The following is a 23,753-nucleotide window of genomic DNA, read 5'->3' as shown; positions in this document are numbered from 1 at the left end:
TTTATGGCCCAGACATATTTATTTAAAAATAACAAATTGAGTAAATCATTTTCAAACTCACCCTCAGAAGCAAAAAACATGTTGGACAGCAGCTGTACACAATACAAGTGCACCGTCTAAGAAGTTACAGTAGCATCTGATGCCATATGCACGTTGCATACGTGGGACAAGTGTGCACACCAATGTGGGAGCGTAGCTTCGCATACGTTGTGTACATGGGCTCAGTCTGTCTTTATCCTTAAGTTTCACTAGTTTACATTTGCTGAACATTTTGCTATTTTTACTTATATTCACTTAGAGATATATTTTTATATTACCACTCATTTCTGTAAGGTTATTGTTACAATGAAACTTTTGGGTTATTTAAAGTAAAAAATATGAGGCTAAAAGTGGTGGAGGAACTGCACAATTCTTAAGTCAATCCAAAATTAAAAATAGATTAGATGAAAATATAATTTTTTGAAATGTTTATATAAGTATTCAGAACACAATTTTTATGAACAGAATGATTTAGGGAAATTTTGAAAATTAAATATTCTTAAGAAAAAAATTATATTAAATAAATTTAATTCACTTAAATATTAAAAAAACCATGCCATTTATACCTGTTTTTTTTTTTTTTTTTTTTTAATGGTGTTTGTTTCTTTGATTTGTTTATATGGATTTCCTTTTTAACTGGTTTTTATTCAAAGGAGGTTTTCTTTACGTTTAAACAGTTTTTTTTTTTTGTCTAACTTGTTTATAGTTTTTGTTTAATTTATTATTTATTTTTTCTGATTCTATTTTCCCTTATATTAATTTTTTTATATTTGTTAGTACCAAAAAAAATACTTTTTTGTATTTTTTGCTTATTTGTTAGTACCCAAAGTTTATTTTTTGAAGATCACATCTTACAATTGAGCTCCATTCTTGCAGTATCGTAATAAAACTGCATGGTTCAATGCAACATTTCAATAAGAATTTCAAAAATTGGTGTTCGGATCTTGGCTTTTATTTCTTGTCATAGTATGTTGATTATTATATACTTTGCTTTTAAGGGGATCCAACAAGAAGAAATTTCACACTGACAAATCAGGACACCTGGGAAGTCATGGATTGTCACAATTTCTCTAATTATATGGTTGCCAAACAATTGTATTCATGCTGTGTATGATGTTGATCTTCTAGCTTGTTGAAAACAAGTATTGTCAGTAATTTGCAGGAATGTCTATAGTTTTTGCAAAACAAAGTTTTCAGCATGTCATTCTATTGATCTAATATGACTGTAGTCATGTGGTCAACCTTATTTTCAAAAAATAAGGACTTATGTCATACGATAACACAGCACACCACACAGTAACCTTGTTGCTGTTAGCGGGAGCTAGTGTAGCTGTGTACGATTCTCTTGTGCCCAAAAATGAAAATTTTATTTATTAGCAAATCCATTAAGGTGAAAATAGGCTTCGATCGATATCTATGGTTTGTTAACAAAATCATTGTCCTTACTTATCTTTACAATCACTCGTTCACAAATTGATGGTGCATTATTTGATCATCTGGTTTTAGTTTCTGAATGATCTGCTACTTGAACAGATGGTAAAGTAAGTCCCTCAACAGTATTCTTCAAACATTTGAACTGTGCATCTGTGAAGACACTACACAACAATGAATTGAACAGTGTGGACTTTTTATGACAGCAGTTTGAACAGTTTCAATATTGTCTGACTTACAAACAGTTCGCTTACTGCTCAAACGGTTCTTTTTCACTGCTGAACAGTTTCCTCAAAATTATAAATCTATGTGTTAAGTGCAGTGTTGACAGTTCACGATCATGGCATCTTAAATTAAATTGGTGGTGAAATTCTATACACACACTGTCATTATTTTTATAAAAGGCTTTGATGGCAAAAGCACATTAACCACTCCAAGTATCCATGTCAACTAAACGGCAAGATGGTGTGAGCTGGCTTCTATAAGTTATTCAGTTCTGTCCAGGACTACCAACACAGAATTTGAACATTTCCTGTTTCCCTAAATCATTCTGTTTATAGATTATTTACGGTCAATCAGTTCAAAAGCTGGTTACAACTCTTGAGGACGATTATCAGTTGTGATGCAAAATCTAAGCAACACTAAAGAAGTGTAATTTGCCAGAGTTTTAGGTATGGCCACTTTCTTTCCTATCAAAAGTACATGCCCCTCCATAATTTATGAATATACCAGACAAAAATGATATGCTAAATAATCAATTTACTCCCTCCATGTCTGAGCAGATATGACAACTTATCAAAAGGAAAAAAAATCAGACACTCATAACACTAAACAATAATCTTTAACAACCACAACAACCTGTCAAAATTGTTATTCTATAATGTTTCAAGCATTTCCTTCTAAAATGTAATAAATAGTTCTAAATACAATCTTTTCAACAGTATATACGTTTTACAAGTATCTGCTAGTAATATTTGTGTACATGATATTAATGTTTAAAATGAAATATTGATATTACATTAATTTTAACTAATGTTATTCAGTTGAAAAATTATAAAAGATATAACTATTTAAAAAAAAAAAAATTAACATCAAAATGCTAATTATCACAATAGAACTGGATAAAATTTAAAGTAACATTTATTCTTTAACTATGCCATTTTAAATAATCTTTCTTTTTATAATTAAATATAAAGAACTTTTTCTAACTACTTTACAACTAATAATACTGACTACAACTTAATATCACAGTTTAATAAATAGTACGAAGGCATATCTAACAAGAAAAATAAATTCACTTTTTAAAAGTTAAAAATAATATATTGATTAAAATATTTTAAAGAAATTATTATAATAGCATAATTTAAAATTTTGTCGATTTTTCTTATCTAGTTCTACAACATAATGATATAGCTTGATCAAGATGTAGTTTATAAAAATTTAATTTTTATACCTTTAAATATATCTAGTTAGAAAAATAAATTATGATTGCATATGATGATGGTTAACTGAACCAAATAAATTTTTAGTAGAAAACAAATCCTGTGGGTATTTTCAGACAATCAAAATAAGTCTCTAATAACTGAAAATTAAAACTAGCTACTAAATTCTTTATAAGTTAGAAAATTCTATCAATTGAGGGAAACATGTTACTCTCAAGAGTAACAAACATCCTATGCTCATATTATTAGAGAAGTGTGGACTGAATTAGTTTTCCATTGTCAAATAAACTTATCTGATTCAAATATACTGTAGTATAACAGCCCATTAAAATGCAGGTGATATTTGGTTCATTAAGTCAGCCAATTCATTATTCTATTTATCACAGGAAGTAGCTGTGCAATGAATATCGTTACTCTCAGAAAAACGAACTATTATGATTTACTTGTATTACAGCCATAAAAAACACTGTATCAGCAACATAAACATATTAATAGACTGAAACAACAGATTTTATATAAACAGTAAGCTGCTGCAGTTAGCTTCTCCTGCAAGCAAATTTAAATTCAATAACACGTGGGAAATTCTATTTTGAGTTTTGAAGTAATGAACAGATATAATTATTCAATTATTGTTCAGTTTATTTTTTCTATCAGTAATGAAAATAATAGTGTTTTAATTACACGAAACAAGGATGAGTTGCTTCACATTGATGAAAAAATAATATGAATATTACTGTCATCCATGAAAAATTTCATTATGATTTTGTAATTCTCCATTTCTAACCCATCAACATTTGTGTTAGAAAATCATAAAATTGTTAAAATATTGAAACTGCTGGACATGCTTTATGATAGGTATATCTAGATTACATTGATTTTATAAATGAAGACAAAAATTGTTGGAGGAAATGTATAATTCAGTAGTTACATACTGCCATGAATGTATAAAGATGAAGGGTATATCTTTAAACACTTTCTTTGATGTTTATTAAACAGTAATAATAAAAAAAAATAATAATTTTCTTTTCATTAAGTTTTCTTATTGTTAATTGGGGAAACTGACTTTTTGGTCATTGATATCATATCTCAACATAGTAAGGAGAAATCCTGAGAAGAGCAGAAAAAAAACCCAAGAGTTAACATTATAAACACATAATATCAGTTATTTATTTTGTTTAGATATAAATTAAGTTATTATTATTATGGAAATAGAATCAGTAAAAATCAGTTCATGATTATATTATTTTATGTTTTTATAAATCTACAAAATAATATTTAACAAATATAAAAAACCAAATATTAAGTATACCACTGCTTTGCAACATAACGTTAAAATGCAGATATCTAAGTAACTGGAGGGTCGTATTATGGTACTTTTATGTTAGTTCTTGTACTAACATAAAATTCTTGCAGGAAGTGCAAACTAGCAAAAGAAGAGTGGATTAAATAAAAGTGTTCAGAAGTGGAAAGAGAAATGAACATTGGTAAAATAAATGCGAGCATACAGGAAAGTTAAGGAAAATTTTGGGGTACATAAATTAAAATCTAATAATGTGTTAAACAAAGAACCAATTTATAATACGAAAGGCAAAGTCAATAGGTGGGTGGAATATATTGAAGAGTTATATGGAGGAAATTCATTAGAAAATGGTATTATAGAGGAAGTAGAAGAGAATGAAGGACGAGAAACATTACTGTGATCTGAATTTAAGAGAGCATTATATGATTTGAATGGCAGAAAGGCTCCTAGAATAGACAGAATACCTGTAGAATTACTATGCAGTGCAGGTGTGGAAGTGATTGATAGATTATACAAACTGGTGTGTAATATTTATGCAAAAGGGGAAGTTCCGTCAGACTTCAAAAAGTGTTATAGTTATGATACCAAAGAAAGCAGGAGCACATAAATGTGAAAAATACAGAACAATTAGATTAACGAGCCATGCATCAAAAATCTTAACTAGAATTCTGTACAGAAGAATTGAGAAGAGAATGGAAGAAGTGATAGGAGAAGACCAATTTGGTTTCAGGAAAAGTATAGGGACTAGAGATGCAATTTTAGCGCTCAGATTAATAATAGAAGAAAGATTAAAGAAAAACAAACCAACGTACTTGGCATTTATAGACCTAGAAAAAGCATTCGATAATGTAGACTGGAATAAATGTTCAGCATTTAAAAAAAAATTAGGGTTCAAATACAGAGATAGAAGAACAATTGCTAACATTTACAGGAACCAAACAGCAACAGTAATAATAGAAGAACATAAGGAAGAAGCCGTAATAAGAAAGGGAGCCCGACAAGGATGTTCCCTATCCTCGTTACTTTTTAATCTTTACATAGAACTAACAGTTAATGATGTTAAAGAACAATTTAGATCCAGAGTCACAGTACAAGGTGAAAAAATAAAGATGCTACGATTTGCTGATGATATAGTAATTCTAGCTGAGAGTAAAGAGGATTTAGAAGGAACAATGAATGGCATGGATGAAGTCCTAAGCAAGAACTACCGCATGAAAATAAACAAGAACAAAATGAAAGTAATGAAATGTAGTAGAAATAACGAAGATAGACCACTGAATGTAAAAAAGGAGGAGAAAAGGTTATGGAGGTAGAAGAATTTTGTTATTCGTTAAGTAGAATTACTAAAGATGGACGAAGCAGGAGCGATATAAAATGCCGAATGGCACAGGCGAATCGAGCCTTCAGTCAGAAATATAATTTGTTTATATGAAAAATTAATTTAAATGTCAGGAAAACATTTTTGAAAGAATATGTTTGGAGCGTAGCTTTATATGAAAGTGAAACTTGGACAATCGGAGTACCTGAGAAGAAAAGATTAGAAGCCTTTGATATGGTGCTATGGGAAAATGTTAAAAATCAGATGGGTGGATAAAGTGACAAATGAAGAGGTACTGCAGAAAATCAATGAAGGAAGAAGTATTTGGAAAAATATAGTTAAAAGAAGAGACAGATTTAGAAGCTACATATTAAGGAATCCTGGAATAGTCGCTTTAATATTGGAGGGACTGGTAGAAGGAAAACATTGTGTAGGCAGGCAACGTTTGGAATATGTAAAACAAATTGTTAGGGATGTAGAATGTAGGGGGTATACCGAAATGAAATGACTAGCACTAGATAGGGAATCTTGGAGAGCTGTATCAAACCACTCAAATGACTGAAGACAAAAAAAAAGACAATGTAGCACATAAATATACATTTTTTTTAGAATTATATAAATGATTTCATAATTATGTAGATCGGCTGTGTTCTTCAGATTTTATTGCTCTATAGTTTTGAATAACATGTCTATTTGCATTTCAGATATTCATCACCAATCTAAAATAATTGCATATTTTCTTTATACATATTTTCAGTTACTTGTACCGAATAGACCTAATCTGATACATGAGAAGAGACTGTAGCATGGATAATAAGATGCAGAGGTTTTGTGGTGAAGCAAATCAAAATGCTGTGTTTAAATATAAAGCAGCAAACAGGTTTTTGTGCGAATCTGTGAAGGAAAATACTCCATGAAAAAAGATAACGGAAGATTTCTTATGAATATTTTTGGTATATTCATTTTTCTGTTTTCATTTATATTTACTACTTTTATACACCACTTGGTCTTTTTAACTTTTGAGTTAAATGCAATGGCTAATATATCAGTATATGGGAAATGAAATTCAGAATGATAGGTAATAAAATGAATCTTCATATATATATATCACATTAACATCTTGATCGTACCATATTGTGTAACAGTTTATTGCCATAATTTAATTTAAATAAAAACTGAATTATCATTAAGTATATGAACATTAAAAAGAATTTACTTAATTTCATTATTAGAGTACTTTCTTATCCAATAACTTGTTAAATTTAGGTAAAAATAAGGTCCTTCTGGTTCATAATCTAAATATGTAAAATTACCAGTTTTTTTAGGCAGTGCTGGTTCAATCTGAGTTCCTTCATGCCATTCATTAAATGAAGTAATAGTAACAATAGCAGGCTGTGAAGATAAAGCAGCACGCCATGCTACTTCATAATAACGCCCATGCCTTCGAAGTCTTATATTTCCAGCATTCCATGGTCGCACTGTAGTATCTATATATCCTGGTCCTATTGATGGTGCAAATAACAATTTTTGATCTTGAGCAAATTTTCCAAGACTCTGCCAATTTTTCCATGAGGATCCATATGAAAATCCATTTGTAGCAAAATATGTATAGAACCCTATAAAAAATATTACAAATATCAACCTTCTTAAAAAAAATTATCCAAATATACATTATCATGTTTTCAATGTTCTTAAATTTTTGTTTAAGGTTAAAAATTACTTTAAAACTAATAAAATAATCTATTTAAAAATAAAGTATAGCATATTATTTGAAAATAAGATTTTTTTTTTTTAGTAATTCTTTAATTTTTTTAACAAAGTGATAATTACTACAATACTGACCATATCTGAGGTATTAACCATTACAGATATTGTCCACTAACAAATGTCAGCAGCATGTAGTGAAACTCCAAACAATATTACTTAGTTTTGCGAATATGAAGTAACTAAAACTGACTTTTAACCATTAGCATTTAATCATTACTTTACATTCCAATCAATTTTTAAGAGATGTTCCCTAAGACAATCAAAGTATCGAAAAGCATCACGTGGTATTCCGTTTTCAACTTGGCAAAAATAAAAAGAGCATACAGTTTTAAATTTTATAACTCTACCAACCTCTAATAATTTATACAAATATCTAAAAATTAGTTTCTTAGAAATATAAATTCAAAATCAAAAGATTACTTGTGTTACAAATGGATCAAATTTCAAGAAAGAATGAATTTTAACTTATAAAAAATTAATTTATGGAATCCTGTAAATAAAATGGGGGTTATAAAAAACTAATTCTTATGTTATTTAAAACCAACTTACAGAAGCTAATACCTATTGGGTACTAAAGTAGCAATCTAATTTGATTTGATCTTAACACAACAATAACTAAACTATTCAAAAAATTATCATGAAAGTTTGAACATAGAGTTAGTTATCTTATCAACAACTTGAGTTTACAATGAGAAAAATCACTCAAAGTTTGCTAATTAATGAGATACTCAATAAACATAGTATAACATCTTTCTCTGATATGGAAAAAGTGATTGTGTCTTTTTTTTTTTTTTTTTTTGTCTTCAGTCATTTGACTGGTTTGATGCAGCTCTCCAAGATTCCCTATCTAGTGCTAGTCGTTTCATTTCAGTATACCCTCTACATCCTACATCCCCAACAATTTGTTTTACATACTCCAAACGTGGCCTGCCTACACAATTTTTCCCTTCTACCTGTCCTTCCAATATTAAAGCGACTATTCCAGGATGCCTTAGTATGTGGCCTATAAGTCTGTCTCTTCTTTTAACTATATTTTTCCAAATGCTTCTTTCTTCATCTATTTGCCGCAATACCTCTTCATTTGTCACTTTATCCACCCATCTGATTTTTAACATTCTCCTATAGCACCACATTTCAAAAGCTTCTAATCTTTTCTTCTCAGATACTCCGATCGTCCAAGTTTCACTTCCATATAAAGCGACACTCCAAACATACACTTTCAAAAATGTTTTCCTGACATTTAAATTAATTTTTGATGTAAACAAATTATATTTCTTACTGAAGGCTCGTTTAGCTTGTGCTATTCGGCATTTTATATCGCTCCTGCTTCGTCCATCTTTAGTAATTTTACTTCCCAAATAACAAAATTCTTCTACCTCCTTAATCTTTTCTCCTCCTATTTTCACATTCAGCGGTCCATCTTTGTTTTTTCTACTACATTTCATTACTTTTGTTTTGTTCTTGTTTATTTTCATGCGATAGTTCTTGCGTAGGACTTCATCTATGCCGTTCATTGTTTCTTCTAAATCCTTTTTACTCTCGGCTAGAATTACTATATCATCAGCAAATCGTAGCATCTTTATCTTTTCACCTTGTACTGTTACTCCGAATCTAAATTGTTCTTTAACATCATTAACTGCTAGTTCCATGTAAAGATTAAAAAGTAACGGAGATAGGGAACATCCTTGTCGGACTCCCTTTCTTATTACGGCTTCTTTCTTATGTTCTTCAATTGTTATTGTTGCTGTTTGGTTCCTGTACATGTTAGCAATTGTTCTTCTATCTCTGTATTTGAACCCTAATTTTTTTAAAATGCTGAACATTTTATTCCAGTCTACGTTATCGAAAGCCTTTTCTAGGTCTATAAACGCCAAGTATGTTGGTTTGTTTTTCTTTAATCTTCCTTCTACTATTAATCTGAGGCCTAAAATTGCTTCCCTTGTCCCTATACTTTTCCTGAAACCAAATTGGTCTTCTCCTAACACTTCTTCCACTCTCCTCTCAATTCTTCTGTATAAAATTCTAGTTAAGATTTTTGATGCATGACTAGTTAAACTAATTGTTCTGTATTCTTCACATTTATCTGCCCCTGCTTTCTTTGGTATCATTACTATAACACTTTTTTTGAAGTCTGATGGAAATTCCCCATTTTCATAAATATTACACACCAGTTTGTATAATCTATCAATCGCTTCCTTACCTGCACTGCGCAGTAATTCTACAGGTATTCCGTCTATTCCAGGAGCCTTTCTGCCATTTAAATCTTTTAATGCTCTCTTAAATTCAGATCTCAGTATTGTTTCTCCCATTTCATCCTCCTCAACTTCCTCTTCTTCCTCTGTAACACCATTTTCTAATTCATTTCCTCCGTATAACTCTTCAATATATTCCACCCATCTATCGACTTTACCTTTCGTATTATATATTGGTGTACCATCTTTGTTTAACACATTATTAGATTTTAATTTATGTACCCCAAAATTTTCCTTAACTTTCCTGTATGCTCCGTCTATTTTACCAATGTTCATTTCTCTTTCCACTTCTGAACACTTTTCTTTAATCCACTCTTCTTTCACCAGTTTGCACTTCCTGTTTATAGCATTTCTTAATTTCCGATAGTTCCTTTTACTTTCTTCATCACTAGCATTCTTATATTTTCTACGTTCATCCATCAGCTGCAATATATCGTCTGAAACCCAAGGTTTTCTACCGTTTCTCTTTATTCCGCCTAAGTTTGCTTCTGCTGATTTAAGAATTTCCTTTTTAACATTCTCCCATTCTTCTTCTACATTTTCTACCTTATCTTTTTTACTCAGACCTCTTGCGATGTCCTCCTCAAAAATCTTCTTTACCTCCTCTTCCTCAAGCTTCTCTAAATTCCACCGATTCATCTGACACCTTTTCTTCAGGTTTTTAAACCCCAATCTACATTTCATTATCACCAAATTATGGTCGCTATCAATGTCTGCTCCAGGGTAAGTTTTGCAGTCAACGAGTTGATTTCTAAATCTTTGCTTAACCATGATATAATCTATCTGATACCTTGCAGTATCGCCTGGCTTTTTCCAAGTGTATATTCTTCTGTTATGATTTTTAAATTGGGTGTTGGCAATTACTAAATTATACTTCGTGCAAAACTCTATAAGTCGGTCCCCTCTTTCATTCCTTTTGCCCAGCCCGTATTCACCCACTATATTTCCTTCCTTGCCTTTTCCAATGCTTGCATTCCAATCTCCAACTATTATTAAATTTTCATCTCCTTTTACGTGTTTAATTGCTTCATCAATCTCTTCGTATACACACTCTACCTCATCATCATCATGGGTGCTTGTAGGCATATAAACGTTAACAATCGTTGTCGGTTTAGGTTTTGATTTTATCCTTATTACAATGATTCTATCGCTATGCGTTTTGAAATACTCCACTCTCCTCCCTATCTTCTTGTTCATCACGAAACCTACTCCTGCCTGCCCATTATTTGACACTGAGTTAATTACTCTAAAATCACCTGACCAAAAGTCGCCTTCCTCTTCCCACCGAACCTCACTAATTCCTACTATATCCACATTTGTCCTACCCATTTCCCTTTTTAAATTCTCTAGCCTACCAACCTTTTTCAAGCTTCTAACATTCCACGCTCCGACTCGTAGAATGTTATTTTTTAATTTTCTGGTGACCCCTTCCTTAGTAGTCCCCACCCGGAGATCCGAACGGGGGACTATTTTACCTCCGGAATATTTTACCAAGGAAGGCGCCTCCATTATTGCTATGTGAAAATGCAGAGAGCCACATTTTCTTGGAAAAAAAGCAGCTGTAGTTTTCCATTGCTTTCAGCTGCGCAGTACTCAGAGGACTGAGTGATGTTGATACGGCCGTTTAAGTCGTCCTGACTCACGCCCCTAACAACTACTGAAAGAGCTGCTGCCCTCTTTCAGGAATCATTCCTTAGTCTGGCTCTCAACAGATACCTCTCCGATATGGTTGCACCTTCGGTCCAGCTACTCTGTATCCCTGAGCACTCAAGCCCCCTCACCAACGGCAAGGTCTCATGATTCATAGAGGAGGGTGATTGTGTCAATGGGGTAAAATTAATGGAAATATTAAAAGGCCAAAGAATAAATTGGTTATGTGAATCATGAAATGGCTGCGAGAATAAAGGATGCTCAAACTGAGTGGATTTGAACTAGGAAGAGGAGCAAGGAATTGCCTACCACCAACTTTGTTCAGTTTGCATGTTGAAAAAATTATCATAAATACTTTAGAAGATGAAAGAAAGGATGAAAAGATGAAAGATGTGTAGAAGAAAGGAGAATAAATTGTATAATATTCACAGATGAGATGGTTTTTTTTTTAGATGATTTCAATATTAGAAGACACTGTAATAGAATATGAAATGAAAATCAATGTTTCTACAAAAGAAGGAATTATAACACCTAAAATCAGTTCTTGACATTGGATTCCGAGTTATCATTACAAGAAACAACAAAACAACTGTATATTATTTTACTTTATCAGGAAAGAACAATGACATGTTTGTTTTTGTCTAATTTCATATACAAATTTGTGTATGAAAACAATGATACTATTAATGCAAAATATAGAGAAACTATATTTTTAAATTTGGGTATATTTTACAGAGAAGCTATATCTTTACATTTGGGTATATTTTTACAAGAAAGTAAATCTTCATTTATAGGTTTTATTAAAAAATATAGCTAATAAGCAATTTATATAATAGAGATTGGAAACATATTATTCAAAACTTTATTAGAGTAGAATTAAAATTTCAAGTGTGAAAAAGGGAGAGTGCTTACCTGGTGTTTGTGTCTTGAATTTCATCAAACATTAAACTATTCATATCTGAATACCAGTTATTAATATTGTATGTTTTTAATGACTAACACATTCAATGGAAACCAATAGTTTTTTTCATAGGAGTATAATATTTTTAATATGATGGAAATGTAAGGCCAGAAGGTTCTTGGATTTGAACTCAGAACCTTCTGGATGAAGAAAGGCAGAGATAATAACAAGGCTGAGATAATAAAGGCAGATAACTTTAAGCTTAGCAATTTTTTCATTAATTAAAGTGTACAAACATGAAAATTTTCAGTAATCCACTGTTTTAATGGAAGGAGTGAAAACCACGAAAATTAATATTTTATAACTATTTATTATTTATTTACTGAATTTTTGTAAATGTGCTGAAGTAATTTTTCATTAACCCCTAAATTGTTATGTATTTTTACTTATTTAACATTTTTATACATTTACAATTATTTATTGTATTTATTATTTTTAAATATTAATACAGACTTTAACTTCTACTTTATTTCATAATTAATTGTGTAGTTTGTATTTTGCTCTTAAAAATATTTTATTTTGGTTTCCCTTAATCTACCCAGACAGATTCTGGGACAAATCTCTTTTTTTATTTGAGTAGTACACCTATCCACTCCAGACATGATCAATGTACCAGCTATCTATAAAAGAACTCCAGGGTTTCAAGAACAAATATAGTTTTTATTTTGCAGTATTCAATAGTATTCTACGTGTAATCTTGATGCAACAACAATTAAGTTTAGTTTACACACTTTCCATTAGATTGTAGTTGCTTTACACTGTTGCACAGGCCAAGCAAGCCATTATGAGCCCAGGTTTCAGTGCCATGGCGTCACTACAAGAAAAAGCACAAAGCTTATACTGATTCAGAGAAACAAAATCAGTAACTGTCATACAATAACCCAATGGGTTGGTCTAGTGGTGAACTCATCATCGCAAATCAACTGATTTTGAAGTCAAGAGTTCTACGGTTCAAACCCTAGTAAAGGCAGTTGAGTTTGAATGCTAGATCATAGATACCGGTGTTCTTTGGTGGTTGGGTTTCAATTAACCACAAATATTGGGAATGGCTGACCTGAGACTGTACAAGACTATACTTCATTTACAATCATACATATCCTCTGAAGTAATATCTTATGATGGTTCTAGAGGCTAAACAGAAAAAGAAAAGAAAGGTCATATAATAAAATTATATGCAAGTCTATGATAAATTCTCCAAGTGACTAAAGCATATATAAATGATACAAAAAAATCTTATAGAAATTGAAAGCATTTTGAAAGCACAAAAAGGGTAGGTCTTAAACACAGAAAGAATTTTATGTAAGTCCAAAACATTCAATTTGTAGTGTTAGTCATCAACTAAGCACTGTCCAAGATGTTTGCAAGCAATTGAAACATTTTGATATTAGAAACAGTAGCTACTCCATGAAATTTAACCTAACAATATGCCACAAAAAGTTCAATTTGTAATGACCATGTTAGATGTCATTTCTGCTGATGAAAACTACTACCTGCAGCGCATTTTATTTTCTAATGCAGTAACATTTCATGTTTATGGAGTTGTGTATCACCATAATTGTCAAGTATAGGGCTCATAAAATCCACATGAATTGCTGGAATTTGTTCTCAACTGTCCAAAAGTGAATGTCTGGTGTGGTGTCATGCATAATCAAATTTTTGAGCCATTTTTTTCCTACGAGCAGCCTACTAAGGACATAGTTTACTCAGACATGTTAGAACTTTGTTTCAAAGATTGAAAATATCAAGGACTAATTTTTCAACAAGATGGAGCCCCTCCACATTATGTAGAAGTTGTGTCAACTGCACTGAATGACACGTTCCCAGAAAGCCGGACAGGCAGAAAATCTTCCATTGTTTGGCCATCACTAAGTCTCGATTTGACACATGAATTTCTTCTATTGGGACTATGTAAAGGACATAGTTTACCAAGTAAAATCCAGTCACTCAACCATCTGTGCCAAAGAATAACAGTAGCCATGGAAGAGATTCCTGTATACATACTCACCAGCATGTGCAATGAGATGTATTATTGGTTTGATGTCTTTATGGTAAATGTTGGTGCTCATGTTAAGTTCTTTAAGAAGTAAAAAATAAAAAAAAATTAGACTATACTTTCATCTAATAAAATATATACATTTGTAATTTTAAATGTAATAAATTAGATTTAATTTAAAATGGCACCTGATTGGACAACTGGTATTAGACTGCTATACAGGGATTAGAGTAAAATATTCATTTATTAAAAAGTAATTGGAAACCCTTACCATCAAAGTGAGATTTCTTAATCTCATATCGATGTTGCATATCAACAAGTAAACCAAAAAAAACTCCATCGTATTCAGTTCCACGTAAGCTAAGTTTACCATTTTGACTAAAAACTTCTTTCCAGTCTGAACTTTGTATTCGATATGAATCATAAACAAAGAAAACCTGAAAAAATAATTACACTTCAAAAAATTATCTCTATATTATTCATAAAATAATCTTTAATGTATTATGTGAATTCAGTTTTTTTCTTAATACAAATCATAAAAATCAATCTAAATGAAATCAACTGATCCACATTAATTTGTTGAATGACAATTTAAAATAATTCTTTTTTCAGGATCATCCTACATGCTTTGACAATAAAAACAGAGTTTACTTTACTTTTATAAAATAATGTTTTCAAAGAACAGCAATCTTTTGAGAAATTAGCAACTCCATTACTTTTTATCCTATCTAAATGAAATAGAACAGAAACCTATCTTTTGATATGATGTAGTATTTTTTGAAAGATGGAAGCATTTCTGTTTCAGTAAGATATTAACCAACAGATAGCATTACTTGATTATATACAAATGTTTATTTGACTTCAGATGAACTCTTATGCTTTTTTCTTACTGGTATAATTTAGTTGCATTGAATTGCTATGGAAGTACAAGGGAAAGTCAATTATTAATCGCAATGTAGTTATAAATTCTTTTGCAATACAAATAGGAAACTTACACGTACATCATTTTTCAACATAGTCATTTCAACATGCTTGGTCCATCGTTGCACAAGCTTCCTGATGCTCTCATAAAAAAAGGTTTTCGATTGAGCTGTGAGCCAGGAATTCACCGCTTCTTTCACTGTTTCGTCCGAGGTAAATCGACGGCCCCTTAATGCCCTAATTAGTGGACCAGTCAAGTGGTAGTCAGAAGGGGCAAGATCAGGACTATACGAAGGATGAGCCAGTACTTCAAAGTTGAGTTTCTGGAGTGTTTCAGCAGTGTGGGCAGCAATATGTGGATGGGCATTGTCGTGCAACAACACAACACCTTTTGACAGCATTCCTTGGCGTTTGCTTTGAATTGCAGGCTTCAGCTTGGCAGTAAGCATCTCACTATAACGCACTGTTTATTAGAATGCCCCTTTCCTAATAATGTTCCAGTACTGAGCCTTGTGAGACCCTAAAAACCATAAGCATCAGTTTACCATGGCTGCTCCAAGGCGGAGCAGTCATGGTTAACGGCAGGGCAGCGATAATGGAACTAACGTAGCAGCATCAAACCTGCACAGACATAACAACAATTAAACCACGAATGAGTCATCTACGCAACATGACAGTACTACCAACATAAAAAAAATATAACTAAATTGCGGATAATAATTGACTTACCCTCGTATATAAGGAACAACATTATCATTTATTCAAGACATTTAGTATTACTATTTCAATAGTATTATTTACAGGAGAATAACCTAATTCACTAAGAAATTATACTTAATGTGATTCATTATATTATTATAAAGAATTAAAGTGGTACTGACATCTGAATGAAATAGAGAATGTACTGCCACGTAGGACAGTATTTAGATCTTATTTTAAAACCACATAAGTTTAATTTTAAAGCTAATAACTAATTATGATAATCAATTAATAATACATTATAACCAACTTAATAAAAATGTTCTAAGGAAGCATGTAAGTATTTACACTGTCAATGTTTTCTTAAAGAAAAAATAATAAATGCTATTAACTATCTACATCAAATATCATATTACTTACTACTAGATAATTAAATAAATAATAATAAGTAAAATCAAGAGAATAAATATAAAATGTAATCAAAAACACAACAATAATAATAATAATAAATAAATTAAGGGATATTGTACAGACAAAGGACACACTTTTTATAATTTCTGTAGTAATAGATATCATACTACCTTTTTAGCTGTACCTTGCTAAAAACTAGTAACAACATTCTGTAAATAGAGTCCATAGTGTCACATTATGTTATTGCAAAAAAGATAGTACGATATGAAATTAACAATAGAATTAAAAAAAATTCTAATGTCTGTATGATATCCTTTAATTAATTTATTATTATTGTGTTTTTAATAACATATAGAATTAATAAATTACTCATCAATCATACTAATACTAATCTAATTTTAATTATTACACTATATAATTCATAATGTTGAATAATATTTTTCAAACATTAATTAGAACAGTAACATATGACTTAACAAAAACATATTTTAAGCTGACTATAATTATTATAAAATGAAAAAAACACTGAAAAAATATAGTAAAGAAACAATCATATAATTAATATTCATGTTACTAATACGGTAGGTTCTTTACTGAAAAAAAACTGCAAATTTAATAATACTTGCACAGAAGGCCAGCTTGAAGTATATAAAAAGTATAAAAGGAAGTAGGAGGTTACATAAAATATAAACTCTTATTTATCCTTGTTTATATTTATGAATGAGCTACCTTTGCAAAACAAAAAATAAATACATTAAAACCAAAATTGGAAACTATAGAGGGTTTCCAAGGACAAAAGACCAGGAAAGAAAAACTGAAAATAAAATGACCTAAATAATGCAAACAACATACAGAGAGAATGAAGGGATACTGGGAAGAGAGAAAACAGCAAAGAAAAACAGGTTGGAATATAGTTCTAAAGTTGGCAAAATCAAAAAGAAAAATGCAGTAATTTATAACAAAAAAGAAAAACTACACACACTTGTATCAAACTAGGTGAACAGAACTATTTTCACAAAATACAATACTTAGAATTTGAAAAAGGCCTTATTATATTTCTGCTGTTACTTAGAACCTTTCTACAAAATTATAAAATTGCTTACTTTATTTTGTGTTTATTATGACACTTTGTTTATGTAAAATAAAATAAAACAAAACAGTTTACTTTACAGAACCAATATCATTCTGTTGACGCGTTTTTAATTTAAAAAAAAAATTATCTATGCCATCATTTAATATGTAAAGAGTTGCTCAACTTATTCTCAATACTACTTTTTAACAATTATTCTATTGTACTGATCATATTCATTTAGTATATTTTCATATTGTTAAGAGTATTATTTTCCATACTTATTACAAGGGGTAGCTGAAATGTAATGATGCAGTCGCTCATAACTCGTAAATTAAAATATGAGATCCGCAAATAAAGTAATGAGAGTGGTTCAGAAAAACTTTTTATTTACAATCCAATTATACATGGACTATATCACCTTTAAAATAGTTCCCTTGGGAAGCCACGCAACGCTTCAAACAGTTTTCCCACTCTTCAAAGCAGTGTTGGAACTCAGAAACCGGAATATCCTTCAGATGGTCAGTTACATTTTTTAAAATGTTTTCTACTGTTTCAAAGTGGTATCCTTTGAGGTGTTTTTTTAAAGCCGGGAACAGGAAAAAGTCACAGGGACTCGAATCAGGCGAATAAGGTGGTTGAGGAACTACAGGAATGTTTTTCTTTGCCAAAAACTCATTAATTGAGAGTGCAGTGTGTCAAGGTGCAATATCATGATGCAGCACCCAGTTGTTTTTGATGGCTGGTCTCACAACAGGGGAAACTCTTTTCCGTAGTCTTTCAAAAATTTCTTGGTAAACATACTGATTTACAGTTTTCTGTAGGCAAAAACTCCTTATGGACAATGTGCCATTACTATCAAAGAAACAAATTAGCATAGTTTTGATTTCCTTATTTTTGCTTTTTAGGGATGTGGCGAGTTTGAAGTGTGCCACTCCTTACTCTAGTGTTTTGTTTCTGGGTCATACTCAAATATCCAACATTCAACACCAGTAATAACATTTTTTAGAAAATCAAGATCATTTTCAATTCATCCTAGAAGATCGCGACACTTCCATCCTGTTGTTTTTCTGTTCCAACCGTGAGATTTTTTGGGACCAATTTTGCACAAACATTTTTCATGTCCAATTTGTTTGTCAAAATTTGATGGACTGTGGTATGGGTCAAATTCAATTGTTCTGCAATCATTCTGACAATCACCGGTTGTATCGTATTAAGTTTCTGATTTGCTCAACACTGTTGTCACTTTTTGACATTAACGATCTGCAAGAGCGTGGGAATATCTGCAACTGATTCTCGGTCATGTGAAAATGTTTTAAACCACCTAAAAACTTGGGCTTGTGACAGAGTGTCATCTCCATATGCCCTTTTCAATTCTGAAAAAGTTTCAGTAGCATTCTCAGAGTTTAACACAAAACTTGTTTGCATAACGTTGCTCATAATTTGTATGACTCATTTTTGTAACGCACAACAAAAACTCGTTTCACAAAAAGTTTGTATACATCTCAAGTGGCAACAATAGACTAAAAATATTAATAACTAATATAAATCACCTGTTCATATAACCACATGTTTACTAGTAACTTTAGTGTTGCTACTTTGGCTGCCAAAAAAAACTAGTCTCATTATTTAATTTACAGACCTCGTAGATATTCAAATAAAACAAATAGGCATAAAAATAACAGCTTTGTTACGCAACAGTAATTTTGAATCAATTCATCCACCTTTTTTGTTGCTTCTTGTAAGTCACAGAAATTGTTAGACCTCTGTGGGGTTCATCCTCAATATATTATTTACCATATTCTATTCATGAAATCTTATTGTTCATCTACATATAGTACTTCAATCAGCAGTTTAATCACCATAAATGTCTTTTAGAAAACAATGAATGTAACTAGAGTTCACTTTTTCTGCTGTTAAAAATTCGGTTACTGCATGTGGTTTTAGACACACTGACATGGTACCTGTGTACTAGACTCTATAATGATACGACTGACAAAATAAAAGGGTGTGGTCAACTAGTTTTGGAGTGTTAGTAGTAGAATGAAACTATAAGATGGCAACACCTGTCATTTTGTGTGACATTTTGTTGTCTCATTACGTTATGGTGTGCATTTCAGTCACTTCTCATACTTTTATGTATAAATATGGACCATTTTTAAATTTGTAATTTTACTTTGATAGTGTTGTATTACTATGTACATATCTGAATAAAATATACATTTATTAATAGCAATTTTTATACATTATTAAAGATTATGTGAATAATTAATACATACAGGAAGATCTTTTCCATTAATTTCCATACGATGCAATGATGGATGTTGTCCAAACTTTTCTATAAAATAACGAATATTTGCCCGCTGATTAACAGCATTTCTACCCTCATAAGGCTCTAAATGAACTGAAATATGCAGATCATATTTTTTTGCAGATTCAAGAAGAGTTAAGATGTATTCATCTGATGTATCTTTTGTAGATGGTGGAAACCAAGAAACAGAAACAACACCTACAAATTTAAAAATGTTTATTAAAGGAATATAATTATACAAAATAAAAAATAACATTTTCACAGAAAAGCAATCCAAAAATAAAACAGAACCATGTTACGATGTGTTAAATTAATGCTTTCTTAGTGTTAGGTATGGAATATTTTGCATTACATTTTTTTTTGCAAGACTTAGAGAGAAAACCTGATTTCAAATGACATAAAAACAACTGTTTTTTTTTCCAAATAAACAACTTTTTTAGTTAGAAAATTTTTAATTCAATTATTCAATATTAAATGCATAAAGGCCATTGTATTGTTGATTGTCCTAAGGACTGAAACACACTGGCTGTTTATGCGCTCTGCCAATTTGATCATTTGGCTAACTACAGAGGATGCAGGGTTTATAAAAAACTCTTAGGGAGAAAGCGGAAGCATAAGGTTTTACCCGCTATAAATCCCTGGCAGCTCGCAAAGTCATGTTACCGGCCAAAGCCATTGCATGTGCTATTCAATGTTCAATGCAAGTTTGGAGACCGTGAACACACTTTAACATCTGTGGCGATTTACCAGGCTTACCTGGAAAGTCGTTCCTTACCAGGAACCTGCACTGAAGCAGAAGTCGGTGTTAGGGCAGGCAAACACCATTCCCTGGTGTACGGGCTGTGGAACCCGTATATATAGACTGAGTGGTTTCTTGAATGACACTGAGAAAGGCACCAGAGATTGACCAACTTGATCCGGATATTTTCTATCATCTGCTGCCTGTCATAAGAGAGCCGCTTGGCAGGCTATTCTTGGGGTGCCTAAACTGGGGTTGCTTTCTGACTAGTTGGAAGGTGGTTTTGGTGAGGGTGCTCTTAAAATCAGGAAAGGATCCTAGCGAGGTCATCAGTTATCGACCCATCAGCCTCTTGGCGGTAATCAGCAAGTTGCTTGAAAGGCTAGTTGTGGAACGGCTCTGGGAAAGCATCAATATGAACTCATTTCTAAATCGAGGCCAGTATAGCTTCATAAAAGGGGTTGGCACCGAGGATTGCATCTTAAATGTGCTTGCCGAGGTGGAAGGCGCCGACTGTAAATATGAAACGCGTTAATGTTTCCGTAGCCCTGCAGACCGTAGTACGTGACTACTTGTCTGATCGAATGGCTCTGTTTAAGAATGCACACCTAGTTGTGGAAAAGTCCGTCAACAGAGGAAGCCCGCAGGGCTCTGTTCTCGGTATCTTGCTGTGGAACCTGGTATTCGACGGATTTTTGGGACTGACATTACCGGAAGGTGTCACGGCCCAGGCTTTCACCGATGACTGTCTCCTGTTAGTTCGTGGTAACTCACGATTGCAGCTAGAAGACCGAACGCAGGCGGCTTTGTCAACCGCAGAGGGCTGGATGGACATTCAAAATTTAAGGATTTCTGTGCCCAAGACGAAGTTTATGCTTCTCAAGGGTGCAGATAAATTATCATAGTCGTAACCCCCGTATTAAGTACAAAGGCTGTGTAATTAGCCGAGTTCGAGTTCATAAGTACCTAGATGTTTTGATTGATGGGAAGTTGGTGTTTAGCAACCACATTAGGCAAGTAGCGGCAGACGCCGTCTCTGTGATGCACAAGCTTAGGAAGATTGCTCGAAAGGATTACGGGCTGTTAGGCCGTAATTTGTACATGGTGTACTGAGGTGTCTTCAAAAGTATGACCACTTAATTGGCGTCCGTTTGGGTGCATAGGTTGGAAAGAAATCGAGCACTAATTCAAAAAAAAGGAGTGCTCAACGCAAAGCCTTAATTGTATGCACTGGTGTTTTTAAAACAACCTCCTACGAGGCTACCACCGTACTGGGAAAGGCTCTCCCAATCGATTTAATGGCGAAAGTCCGGGCGGCCATGTGAAAATTGCGAAGAGGCCGAGGTATTTGGGGTGCGATTTCGAGCCGGTGCTGTACTGGAGCGGAACGGTGATCTCAATGCACCAGTTCTAAATTTCAAACAGTTGCCATCTCCCGCCTGTGGAGGAGGCTTTACAGCCTCGCGATGGAAGCAAGACTGGGCCACAATTAAGCGAAGCTCCTTGTATAAATTTATACAGGATCTGTGGAGATGGAGATCTTCTCCTTCCTTTTTAAGGGCAACGGGTGCCCGAGTGCTCTCCAACCATGTAAATTTAAACCAATATTTGTTTCGGTCCCAATGGCAGTTGATGAGTTGTGCGTCTGCGGGGAGGTCCAGTCGAACGAACACATGATGTTAGACTGCCCAGCTCTTAGGGGGGCCAGAACTCAGGCCACCCTGGAACTTAGAGGTCAATGGGAAAATTGGTCACTCACAAGCGGCGAGTCAATATGGTGAGAGCCGCACTGCCGGACAGTGTGGGAGTTCCTTAATGCGGTTGCTTTGTTCAACCGACAATAGTAGTTTACGCCGCTTACGGCCTAGGCGTGGCAGCGAATTGCTCTCTTTGACGAGACAAATTTAATTATTGATAGTCATATATGTTTTAGTAGTTGACGTGGTGAGCTTACCCATTTTAGTGACATTTGACAAGTGGGCGTTGGGACACGCAAGCGAGTGATGTACGATACCACGCTTTAGGGCGACCAAATAGTGTGCTGGCGGGAGAAATGCCAAGCAAACCAACCTGCTATGAAGAACCTGCACACCTCTTGAGGCTAAGAAAAAATGGGTTGCTCCCTTGATTTGACTGATGTAACTTCCAACCATTAGGCTATAAAACGACTAGAGTTCCTGACACCTATTCTAATGCTTGCCCAGTCTTACGCTGCGCTGAAATTCCAATTATGGACATCACCATTGCTTTGTTTGCAGATGGCTATTCTAATTGTTGATGTGAACTCAAATGTAGCTTTTGACTATTCTGCAATTTGGGTTAGACCAAACAACAGGTCTAACTGTCCAAGGCTGTCCTTGGGTGAATCTAGGTCTTGTTTTAATCCCGCATACTGAAAGCATAAGGTATCTAGGCCCTCACCTGATCATTGCCTAACATGGAAGGTTTATGTATGAGAAAAAAGGAAGCAATTAAATGTCAAGCTTAAGGAAATGTACTGGTTGCTGGGCAGGAAGTTCCAGTTATCATTATCGAACAAGCTGTTAATGTACTCAGCAGTCCTGAAACTGGTTTGGACTTATGGACTTGAACTATGGGGAACAATAAGCAAGAGCAACATTGAGATTTTGCAGCAGTTCCAGAAAAAGTTAGTGAGGTGTATTACAGAAGCGGTTTGCGAAAAATAATGAGATCCATGAATTTTGGGATTATGCTGTGTCCAGGAAGAAATAAAATGCTTCAGTTCTAGGTATGATCTGCGCCTGAACAACTACATGAACCACTTGATCATGAACCTCCTAGATAATTGAGAGAACATTAGAAGGCTTAAACGTCTCCACATGCTGGACCTTAGTGGCTGTGTGATTTATGGCAATGCATCCTCTGAGTGATCTATTTTTATTTAATCTTCTCTGTTTTTGTTTTTTCGCTTACTTTATATTTCTTTTTTTTCAGTGTCCACATTTTCCTTCTCTTTTGATTTGTGATTACTGTTTCACTTATGTTACTGATTTTTCAAATTTAAAGTGTATGAACTTTATGCACAAATTATAATACTAGTGAATAATTATTGTTGAGTTTTGATGGGAACTTCCTTTCAAGTATTTGTGAATGATTAAATTTACTTAAGGTCTCTAAAAGTAAGATGTAACTGACTGTAAATAAAATTTGGAACAAAAAAAAAATTATTCAGCAGAAGGGTTCAAATTCCATACAAAAACACATATTAAATAAGTAAAAAATAAAAAAAAAAAATTATCTTTTCTAATAGGTCACAAGATTCATACAAAAAAAAGTAATTTTATCTTTCACAATTTGAATGCGATGTTGGTGACACACTGCCCAACTAACTGAAGTTTACCTTACTTATGTAAAAATTACATAACATTTTAGATATTGTGGAAAAAATGCTAATATTGTTAATTCATATTCATGTTACTATTAGTAAAA

The 23,753-nt window shown here is 32.7% G+C and overlaps 1 protein-coding gene across 3 annotated transcripts in view; it reads right to left on the bottom strand.

The window, feature by feature from the left end:
• LOC142328436 (glycoprotein endo-alpha-1,2-mannosidase) overlaps positions 1-23,753 on the bottom strand; it is a 33,062-nt gene that overhangs the window by 7,016 nt on the left and 2,293 nt on the right. The window contains exons 2-4 of one of the 3 annotated variants that reach the window (XM_075372191.1): positions 19,533-19,762; positions 14,425-14,590; positions 6,844-7,146 (exon numbers count right to left, since the gene is read on the bottom strand). In XM_075372191.1, coding sequence (XP_075228306.1) covers positions 6,844-7,146; positions 14,425-14,590; positions 19,533-19,762 — 699 coding nt within the window. Of the gene's footprint in view, positions 1-6,654; positions 7,147-14,424; positions 14,591-19,532; positions 19,763-23,753 lie in introns of those variants that run through there. The other 2 variants (XM_075372190.1, XM_075372192.1) reach the window with 2 other exon arrangements.

This window comes from Lycorma delicatula, chromosome 7 (assembly GCF_047948215.1).
Source record: "Lycorma delicatula isolate Av1 chromosome 7, ASM4794821v1, whole genome shotgun sequence".
NCBI classification, from domain to species: Eukaryota; Metazoa; Arthropoda; class Insecta; order Hemiptera; family Fulgoridae; genus Lycorma; species Lycorma delicatula.
Note: the sequence above shows the minus strand (reverse complement) of the source record. Positions and strands in the feature narration are given on the sequence as shown.